This window comes from Coccinella septempunctata, chromosome 2 (genome assembly GCF_907165205.1).
Source record: "Coccinella septempunctata chromosome 2, icCocSept1.1, whole genome shotgun sequence".
NCBI classification, from domain to species: Eukaryota; Metazoa; Arthropoda; class Insecta; order Coleoptera; family Coccinellidae; genus Coccinella; species Coccinella septempunctata.
This window is the reverse complement of record NC_058190.1, coordinates 18,130,953-18,142,562: the sequence shown is the minus strand read 5'-3', so window position 1 is coordinate 18,142,562 and position 11,610 is coordinate 18,130,953. Positions and strand designations below refer to the sequence as shown.

The window sequence follows — 11,610 nt, the reverse complement described above, 5'->3', positions numbered from 1 at the left end:
CGCCCCGGTAACCTCAAAATATATGACAGACAAAAAACGCCGGCCGGTTTTCTTAGTTTTCACTGTTTTTACTTTTTTTTTTTATTTCCACAAGTGGCAATCAACCACGCTCTGCTACCATGTTGATATTTAGGTGGAAATAAAATAATGATTACCATGGAAATGCAACGATCGTATATTCTTGGCACATAGGTTACAAAAAAACTGAAGTGTATTATTACCAACCATATGCACACAGTAAAGTAAAATGATCAATGTTGCCAACTTACAAAATAAACATGGTTGCGTTCTTATTTGCCAACAGATCCAATTTGGATTTCCGGTTTCGTAATCAGCATTGATCAGGCTCCCGTGCCAGCTCAACAACTTAATATCGAAAATCTCGATTTTTTGGGTCAAAAAGGAGCAAGGGCTTAGACCCCCATAAAATGACCTATTTGCTCCTTTGCATAAAAATCAGGGTGTCCTACTACTGTCTTAGGATATGGAGTGTATAAGACTCACTTTTTTGATTCAACCGAACCTAACAGTTGATGAGCAGAGAGCAGTTCAAAGTGATCTGGAAAATGAAAAATGGAAAAACAATAAATTCGGTTTTTTTTTAAACAAAGTCAGATATTTGAAGGCTTGGTATGAAAATAAAGGTTTTCAAATACGCTGAATCTATAGCGAGCATTCCTGAAAGCCTATCTCCCACCGTTCAGATTTTCATTTTGGAAATGTCATTTTTCAAAAGTAGCAAATTTCAATCTGCAATATCTCTTGTTATGTTTGTCTGATCCAATTGGGATTTCCGGTTTCGTAATCAGCGTTGATGAGGCTTCCATTCCAGCGCAAAAACTAAAAATAGAAAATCTCGAATTTTTGGGTCAAAAATAAGAGAGGGGTTAGACCCCCCTAAAATGACCTATTTGCTCCTTTGCATAAAAATCAGGGTGTCCTACTACTGTCTTACTATATGGAGTGTATAATACTTACTTTGTTGACTCAACCAAACCAAACAGTTGATGATTCTATAGAGAATTGCACTCCGGAGAGCACTTCAAAGTGAACTGGAAAATTGAAAATGGAAAAACAATAAATTCGATTTTTTCTTAAACGAAGTCAGATATTTGCAGGTTTGGTATGAAAAAAAAGGTTTTCGAATACGCTGAATCTATTGCGAGCATTCCCGAAAGCCTATCTCCCACCGTTCAGATTTTCATTTTGGAAATGTCATTTTTCAAAAGTAGCAAATTTCCGGTTTCGTAATCAGCGTTGATGAGGCTTCCATTCCAGCGCAAAAACTAAAAATCGAAAATCTCGATTTTTTGGTTCAAAAATGAGCAAGGGGTTAGACCCCCTAAAATGACCTATTTTTCAATCTGCGATATCTCTTGTTATATTTGTCTGATCCAATTGGGATTTCCGGTTTCGTAATCAACGTTGATGAGGCTTCCATTCCAGCGCAAAAACTAAAAATCGAAAATCTCGATTTTTTGGTTCAAAAATGAGCAAGGGGTTAGACCCCCTAAAATGACCTATTTGCTCTTCTGCCTGAAAATCAGGAAGTTCAATTACTGTCTTAGGATATGGAGTGTATAATACTTACTTTGTTGATTCCACCAAACTAAACAGTTGATGATTCAATAGAGAATTGCACTCCAGAGAGCAGTTCAAATTGAACTGGAAAATGAAAAATGGAAAAACAATATTCGATTTTTCTTCAAACAACGTCCGATATTTGAGAGTTCATGATGAAAATTTAGGTTTTCGAATATGCTGAATCTATAACAAGTACTCCTGAAAGCCTATCTCTCTCCGTTCAGATTTTCATCTTGAAAATGTCATTTTGCAAAAGTTGCAAATTTCAATCTGCAATATCTCTTGTTATATTCGTCTGATCCAATTCGGATTTCCGGTTTCGTAATCAGCATTGATCAGGCTTCCGTTCCAGCTCAACAACTAAATATCGAAAATCTCGATTTTTTCTGTCAAAATGGAGCAAGGGCTTAGACCCCCATAAAATGACCTATTTGCTCCTCTGCATAAAAATCAGGGTGTCCTACTACTGTCTTAGGATATGGAGTGTATAAAACTCACTTTTTTGATTCAACCGAACCTAACAGTTGATGATTCAATAGAGAATTGCACTCCAGAGAGCAGTTCAAATTGGACTGGAAAATGAAAAACGGAAAAAAAATAAATTCGATTTTTTTTTTAAACAAAGTGAGATATTTGAAGGCTTGGTATGAAAATGAAGGTTTTCAAATACGCTGAATCTATTGCGAGCATTCCCGGAAGCCTATCTCCCACTGTTCAGATTTTCATTTTGGAAAAGTCATTTTTCATAAGTTGCAAATTTCAATCTGCAATATCTCTTGTTATATTCGTCTGATCCAATTGGGATTTCCGGTTTCGTAATCAGCATTGATCAGGCTTCCATTCCAGCTCAAGAACTTAATATCGAAAATCTCGATTTTTTGGGTCAAAAATGAGCAAGGGCTTAGACCCCCCTAAAATGACCTATTTGCTCCTCTGCATACAAATCAGGGTGTCCTACTACTGTTTTAGGATATGGAGTGTATAATACTTACTTTTTTGATTCGACCAAACCTAACAGTTGATGATTCTATAGAGAATTGCACTCCAGAGAGCAGTCCAAAGTGAACTGGAAAATTGAAAATCGAAAATCAATAAATTCGATTTTTTTTTGAAACGAAGCCAGATATTTGAAGGTTTGGTATGAAAATAAAGGTTTTCAAATACGCCGAATCTATTGCGAGCATTCCCGAAAGCCTTTATCCCACCGATCAGATTTTCATTTTGGAAATGTCATTTTTCAAAAGTTGCAAATTTCAATCTGCAATATCTCTTGTTATATTCGTCTGATCCAATTGGGATTTCCGGTTTCGTAATCAGCATTGATCAGGCTTCCATTCCAGCTCAAGAACTTAATATCGAAAATCTCGATTTTTTGGGTCAAAAATGAGCAAGGGGTTAGACCCCCCTAAAATGACCCCTTTGCATAAAAATCAGGGTGTCCTACTACTGTCTTAGGATATGGAGTGTATGAAACTCACTTTTTGGATTCAACCGAACCTAACAGTTGATGATTCAATAGAGAATTGCACTCTAGAGAGCACTCCAAAGTGAACTGGAAAATGAAAAATTGAAAAACAATAAATTCGATTTTTTTTTAAGCAAAGTCAGATATTTGAAAGTTTATCATGAAAATATAGGTTTTCAAATAAGCTGAATCCATTGCGAGCATTCTGGAAAGCCTATCTCTCACCGATCAGATTTTCATTTTGGAAATGTCATTTTTCAACAGTTGAAAATTTCAATCTGCAATATCTCTTGTATATTCGTCTGATCCAATTGGGATTTCCGGTTTCGTAATCAGCATTGATAAGGCTTCCATTCCAGCTCAAAAACTAAATATCGAAAATCTCGATTTTTTGGGTCAAAAATGAGCAAGGGGTTAGACCCCCCTAAAATGACCCCTTTGCATAAAAATCAGGGTGTCCTACTACTGTCTTTGGATATGGAGTGTATAATACTTACTTTGTTGATTCAACCAAACCTAACAGTTGATGATTCTATAGAGAATTGCACTCCAGAGAGCAGTTCAAAGTGAACTGGAAAATTGAAAATGGAAAAACAATAAATTCGATTTTTTTTTGAAACGAAGCCAGATATTTGAAGGTTTGGTATGAAAATAAAGGTTTTCAAATACGCCGAATCTATTGCGAGCATTCCCGAAAGCCTTTATCCCACCGATCAGATTTTCATTTTGGAAATGTCATTTTTCAAAAGTTGCAAATTTCAATCTGCAATATCTCTTGTTATATTCGTCTGATCCAATTGGGATTTCCGGTTTCGTAATCAGCGTTGATGAGGCTTCCGTTCCAGCGCAAAAACTAAAAATCGAAAATCTCGATTTTTTGGGTCAAAAATGAGCAAGGGGTTAGACCCCCCTAAAATGACCTATTTGCTTTTCTGCCTGAAAATCAGGGAGTTCAACTACTGTCTTAGGATATGGAGTGTATAATACTTACTTTGTTGATTCCACCAAAATAAACAGTTGATGATTCAATAGAGAATTGCACTCCAGAGAGCAGTTCAAATTGAACTGGAAAATGAAAAATGGAAAAACAATAAATTCGATTTTTCTTTGAAAAACGTCGGATATTTGAAAGTTCATCATGAAAATATTTTGCGGTATATGAGATTGAATGTATGAAACGCGGTTTGCAACGAATGTCTTCCAACGATTGGGCGTGCCTTTGAGCCAATGGAGAACAATTTGTGAATCAGACCAAGAAACTACCTTCTTTATCGATATGACATCACTAAAAACGTCAACAACAAAGCGCATAAGTTTAGTTAAAAGGACAGCAGCACATAATTCGAGGCGAGGTATATTGATTTTCTTCAAGGGAGCAATCTTAGACTTTGCGCACACAAAATGCGTAGTAATTCTGTCAGCGCCTAACGCTCGCAAATAGACTACACACGCGTATCCTTTTTCACTTGCATCACAGAAACCGTGAATTTCATAGAAAGCGTTAGGGGGAACGATTCGACGTTCAATTCTTAGTTCAGACAACAATGGTAATTCTAATTTGTACTGTTGCCACGTGCGAACGATATCATCAGTTGGAGTCTCATCCCAACCAAGCATAGAAATCCACAATTTCTGTATCAAATGCTTGAATAAGAAAATAGTAGGGGCAACAAATCCAAGAGGATCATACACCCTGGCCAATTGAGAGAGCATAATTCGTTTAGAGCAGGAAGACTCGGTTAGAGGCTTGCAAAAGAAATTGAAAGAATCATCTTTAGGACTCCAATTCAATCCCAAAACAGTCATTTTAGGGGGGTCTAACCCCTTGCTCATTTTTGACCCAAAAAATCGAGATTTTCGATATTTAGTTTTTGAGCTGGAATGGAAGCCTTATCAATGCTGATTACGAAACCGGAAATCCCAATTGGATCAGACGAATATACAAGAGATATTGCAGATTGAAATTTTCAACTGTTGAAAAATGACATTTCCAAAATGAAAATCTGATCGGTGAGAGATAGGCTTTCCAGAATGCTCGCAATGGATTCAGCTTATTTGAAGACCTATATTTTCATGATAAACTTTCAAATATCTGACTTTGTTTAAAAAAAAATCGAATTTATTGATTTTCGATTTTCAATTTTCCAGTTCACTTTGAACTGCTCTCTGGAGTGCAATTCTCTATAGAATCATCAACTGTTAGGTTTGGTTGAATCAAAAAAGTAAGTACCATACACTCCATATCCTAAGACAGTATTAGGACACCCTGATTTTTATGCAGAGGAGCAAATAGGTCATTTTAGGGGGGTCTCCCTTGCTCATTTTTGACCCAAAAAATCGAGATTTTCGATATTTAGTTTTTGAGCTGGAATGGAAGGCTAATCAATGCTGATTACGAAACCGGAAATCTCAATTGGATCAGACGAATATAACAAGAGATATTGCAGATTGAAATTTGCAACTTTTGAAAAATGACATTTTCAAAATGAAAATCTGAACGGTGGGAGATAGGCTTTCGGGAATGCTCGCAATAGATTCAGCGTATTCGAAAACCTTTTTTTTCATACCAAACCTGCAAATATCTGACTTCGTTTAAGAAAAAATCGAATTTATTCATTTTCGATTTTCAATTTTCCAGTTCACTTTGGACTGCTCTCTGGAGTGCAATTCTCTATAGAATCATCAACTGTTAGGTTTGGTTGAATCAAAAAAGTAAGTATTATACACTCCATATCCTAGAACAGTAGTAGGACACCCTGATTTGTATGCAGAGGAGCAAATAGGTCATTTTAGGGGGGTCTAAGCCCTTGCTCATTTTTGACCCAAAAAATCGAGATTTTCGATATTTAGTTTTTGAGCTGGAATGGAAGCCTGATCAATGCTGATTACGAAACCGGAAATCCCAAATGGATCAGACGAATATAACAAGAGATATTGCAGATTGAAATTTGCAACTTTTGAAAAATGACTTTTCCAAAATGAAAACCTGAACGGTGGGAGATAGGCTTCCGGGAATACTTGCTATAGATTCAGCATATTCGGAAACCTATATTTTCATGACGAACTTTCAAATATCCGACGTTTTTCAAAGAAAAATCGAATTTATTGTTTTTCCATTTTTCATTTTCCAGTTCAATTTGAACTGCTCTCTGGAGTGCAATTCTCTATTGAATCATCAACTGTTTAGTTTGGTGGAATCAACAAAGTAAGTATTATACACTCCATATCCTAAGACAGTAGTTGAACTTCCTGATTTTCAGGCAGAAAAGCAAATAGGTCATTTTAGGGGGGTCTAACCCCTTGCTCATTTTTGACCCAAAAAATCGAGATTTTCGATTTTTAGTTTTTGCGCTGGAACGGAAACCGCTGATTACGAAACCGGAAATCCCAATTGGATCAGACGAATATAACAAGAGATATTGCAGATTGAAATTTGCAACTTTTGAAAAATGACATTTCCAAAATGAAAATCTGATCGGTGGGATAAAGGCTTTCGGAAATGCTCGCAATAGATTCGGCGTATTCGGAAACCTTTATTTTCATACCAAACCTTCAAATATCTGGCTTCGTTTAAAAAAAAAATCGAATTTATTGTTTTTCCATTTTCAATTCTCCAGTTCACTTTGAAATGCTCTCTGGAGTGCAATTCTCTATAGAAACATCAACTGTTAGGTTTGGTTGAATCAACAAAGTAAGTATTATACACTCCATATCCAAAGACAGTAGTAGGACACCCTGATTTTTATGCAAAGGGGTCATTTCAGGGGGGTCTAACCCCTTGCTCATTTTTGACCCAAAAAATCGAGATTTTCGATATTTAGTTTTTGAGCTGGAATGGAAGCCTTATCAATGCTGATTACGAAACCGGAAATCCCAATTGGATCAGACGAATATACAAGAGATATTGCAGATTGAAATTTTCAACTGTTGAAAAATGACATTTCCAAAATGAAAATCTCGGTGAGAGATAGGCTTTCCAGAATGCTCGCAATGGATTCAGCTTATTTGAAAACCTATATTTTCATGATAAACTTTCAAATATCTGACTTTGTATAAAAAAAAATCGAATTTATTGTTTTTCAATTTTTCATTTTCCAGTTCACTTTGGAGTGCTCTCTAGAGTGCAATTCTCTATTGAATCATCAACTGTTAGGTTCGGTTGAATCCAAAAAGTGAGTTTCATACACTCCATATCCTAAGACAGTAGTAGGACACCCTGATTTTTATGCAAAGGGGTCATTTTAGGGGGGTCTAACCCCTTGCTCATTCAGCATTGATAAGGCTTCCATTCCAACGCAAGACCTAAATGTCGAAAATCTCGATTTTTTGGGTCAAAAATCAGCAAGGGGTTAGACCCCCCTAAAATGACCTATTTGCTCCTTTGCATAAAAATCAGGGTGTCCTACTACTGTCTTAGGATATGGAGTGTATAATACTTACTTTGTTGATTCAACCAAACCTAACAGTTGATGATTCAATAGAGAATTGCACTCCAGAGAGCAGTTCAAAATGAACTGGAAAATGAAAAATGGAAAAACAATAAATTCGATTTTTTTTAAACAAAGTTAGATATTTGAAGGCTTGGTAGGAAAATAAAGGTTTTCAATTACGCTGAATCTATTGCGAGCATTTCCGAAAGCCTATCTCCCACTGTTCAGATTTTCATTTTTGAAATGTCATTTTTCAAAAGTTGCAAATTTCAATCTGCAATATCTCTTGTTACATTCGTCTGATCCAATTGGGATTTCCGGTTTCGTAATCAGCGTTGATGAGGCTTCCATTCCAGCGCTAAAACTAAAAATCGAAAATCTCGATTTTTTGGGTCAAAAATGAGAGAGGGGTTAGACCCTCCTAAAATGACCTATTTGCTCTTCTGCCTGAAAATCAGGAAGTTCAACTACTGTCTTAGGATATGAAGTGTATAGTACTTACTTTTTTGATTCAACCAAACCTAACAGTTGATGATTCAATAGAGAATTGCACTCCAGAGAGCAGTTCAAAGTGAACTGGAAAATGAAAAATGGAAAAACAATAAATTCGATTTTTTTTTAAACAAAGTCAGATATTTGAATGTTTATCATAAAAATATAGGTTTTCAAATAAGCTGAATCCATTGCGAGCATTCTCGAAAACCTATCTCTCACCGTTCAGATTTTCATTTTGGAAATGTCATTTTTCAAAAGTTGAAAATTTCAATCTGCAATATCTCTTGTTATATTCGTCTGATCCAATTGGGATTTCCGGTTTCGTAATCAGCATTGATAAGGCTTCCATTCCAGCTCAAAAACTAAATATCGAAAATCTCGATTTTTTGGGTCAAAAATGAGCAAGGCCCCCCTAAAATGACCTATTTGCTCCTTTGCATAAAAATCAGGGTGTCCTACTACTGTCTTAGGATATGGAGTGTATAATACTTACTTTGTTGACTCAACCAAACCAAACAGTTGATGATTCTATAGAGAATTGCACTCCAGAGAGCACTTCAAAGTGAACTGGAAAATTGAAAATGGAAAAACAATAATGGTGGTATTCTGCTTTCATCTGTAAGCCAATCTGTAACTTTTAACGAGCTTACAGGAAGAATGCGATTCTGGACTTTCTTTCGGTGATCTGTAGCTTACAGAAACCGTAAATATTTACGAGGACTCAAGAGGTGGTCGGAAGCCTATCGAATGATATAGTCTGAGGTTATGTCGAATGGTTTGTTTATTTTCTGGTGAACAACTTTTTGAAATAGATTCATAATGAATGATAATAATAATATCGCTTTGTTTATTGGGTTGTTATTAGAAGAAAACCATAACAGGTGAGTATTATTCGACAATAATATATATGATCTGAAAATCATTGTTGTTTTTAATAGGAACTTTATGAGAATTGAAAGGAGAAGGTTGCGTGATCAAATGAATCCTTTCGAAATGCCGGATGCTCAGTTTATAAAAATGTTTAGACTGAAGAAGCAGTGCACCATAAACTTAATAAATGCTTTACAGCAATTTTTACCCACAAAAAATGCAAATGCTATTGCATTACCCAAAAAAGTAATTCAGCCTTTTCAAGTAATTGTTTGAATGGAATTGATCTGAGGTTTATACATTTTAGGTGTTGATTACTCTCAACTTTTTGGCCACAGGGTCTTTCCAGAATTCTGTAGGTTCCAATACCTGGTTATCAGCAAGTCAACCTTCAGTAAGTAGAGCGGTAAATGAAATTTGTTCTATAATTGCTGAGTATTTATTACCCACTTGGGTTCAGTTTCCTACTACTGAGGAGTCAATTAGACTGGTCAAACAGGGGTAAGAAAACAGTTTCACACTCTATAGTAATTCACAAATATTTTATATTGGCAAACTAGCATTATAATAATGTTATCTGTCTCTTTGTAGATTCTTCTTAAAATATGGGTTCAGAGGTGTTTTAGGAGCAGTAGATGGAACTCATGTGGAAATTCTTGCACCTCCTGAAAATGACATTAATCACCCCCCATACGTTTATCTTAACCGGAAAGGAAAACATTCCATCAATGTTATGCTGGTAACTTTTCTAACATTTTTTAATTATGCTACATCATTCCTGTAATTACTGTATTCATAACAGATTTTTCAGATTTCAGATGTTGATTGCAGAATATTAGCCGTTAATGCCCGTTTTCCTGGCTCTGTCCATGATTCTGCTGTTTGGCAAATGAGCTCAATAAGGAACCACTTACAGCTACAGCATGAAGCAGGTCATACAAATATGCTTTTAATTGGTAGGTCCAATATCATATTATATATTGTAGAGCAATAGGTGATACCTATTTTTGAATTTTTTTCAAGGTGATAGTGGCTACCCTCTTGAGCCATGGCTCTTTACTCCGATTGCTATTCCAAGAAACAGTCAGGAGGAAATTTTCAATAGAAAGTTGAGTTCCCTACCCAACACTATTGAGAGAACAAACGGAATTTTAAAAGGAAGATTTAGATGCATTTCCAGATTAAGAACTGTAATGTATCATCCAACTCAGGCTGCAAAAATTATATACTCATGTTGTGTTTTACACAACATTTGTAAAGCAGCCAATATGATAGATGAGGATATTGAAATGAGAGATGAGAATGATGGTATGCATCAAAAACTGAGGGGAGGATATTAATTTTAATAGTCCTTTAGTTTCAGATCTTGTTGGTGGTGGCAATGTTGATGTTAGCATACACCAGAGGGGGATCGAAGCCAGAAACCATTACATAAGGAATATGTAAAATATGAATAAAACCAATTTGAAAAAATCATTTGTACTTTATTTATCACTTAACCTCAGTCATAAGTTATAACAAAAATAATAATCTCTTCTAAATATTCATCTAATAGATATCACAAAATTTATAAATAAAGGTAAAAAAAGGTTTAAATTAATTTTTACATTTTAAAATCGGGATGTAAATACTGAAATGATTTTATCTTGAATTCCAGTTTTTTTCTCTGCAGATCACAATATTCTTTAGAAAAGTTCTGTATAGCTTCGACTAGATCTTTTTGGTTTTTCGTGTTTTCATCAGTCATGGTTACTAATTTTTCAGCTAATAACGATAGTGGTTTCTCTTTGGTTTTTTTAATCACAGTATTTTTTTTCCTCTCTTCCACCTTCTCTTTTTCCTGCTCATCTAATGTTACTGTTTCCTCATTTGATACTTCAATTAAAATTGGCTGCACTTGATCATTATTTACATTTATACCCTCGTACCTCGTAACATCAGCACCTTCAACTGTTACCCGACCCCAAACATCAAAAGCTCTCTCCTCTATTTCAGACAATATGGTTTTCATCATTGGACCACCACCACTTTTTGTCCGGTGGGATTCTATTTTTCTTTTTTTTGCTTTCAGTGAATATTTCCAATCAGTGAATCTCTGAAATATAATCCAAATTGTTATTCTCTCCACTTCATTTAAGAAAAAATTACCTTTTTCCATTCATCTACAGTCAAAATTGGACCATCACCTGCAGAATTTAGCTCTAGAGCCAGCTGATCCCATTTATCCTGCAAATAAGTTGGTCCCAAGGTAAGATTAATTGTATTGCTTCGGAGAACATAATCGTTCTCCATCGCTTGTAGATAAATTTCCATCTGCTCACGACTAGTATTTTTGGTGCGTTTTCTTTTAGTGCCTATTGAAATATCAACGCTGAAATGTTGAAATAGCAATAAGTATCACATAATGATTAATCACGAATAAACTTACCATGGACTAGACATTTTTTCTTACCTATTTTTGATTAACAAAGAGACGAAACAACTGGTACTCAACAATAACATTCAAATATTCGAATTGAAATCATAGACTTAAAACATATGGGTTCTATGATCAAAACTTACGATTGCAGGTTATATTTATCGATAAGTAGTTCAAAAGTAACACTGTAACTGAGATAGTTACAGGAACAATTCCAGAATAGCAATATTTACGAATCTGTAAGTCGGCCACTTACAGATCGATCGTACGCTACAGAATCGTAGCTTACAGATGAAAAGCAGAATACCACCATAAATTCGATATTTTTTTTTTACGAAGTCTGATAT

General features: G+C 35.3%; 1 protein-coding gene across 1 annotated transcript; it reads left to right on the top strand.

Annotated features, from left to right (window-relative positions):
* The first annotated feature begins 8,736 nt into the window (after nt 1–8,736).
* Nucleotides 8,737–10,290, top strand: LOC123307952 (putative nuclease HARBI1). Its single transcript, XM_044890456.1, has 7 exons — nt 8,737–8,855; nt 8,913–9,090; nt 9,152–9,345; nt 9,436–9,583; nt 9,656–9,800; nt 9,868–10,152; nt 10,208–10,290. The coding sequence occupies exons 1-7, from the start codon at nt 8,794–8,796 to the stop codon at nt 10,288–10,290; spliced, it is 1,095 nt and encodes a 364-aa protein (XP_044746391.1). The 5' UTR covers nt 8,737–8,793.
* Nucleotides 10,291–11,610: the final 1,320 nt, after the last annotated feature.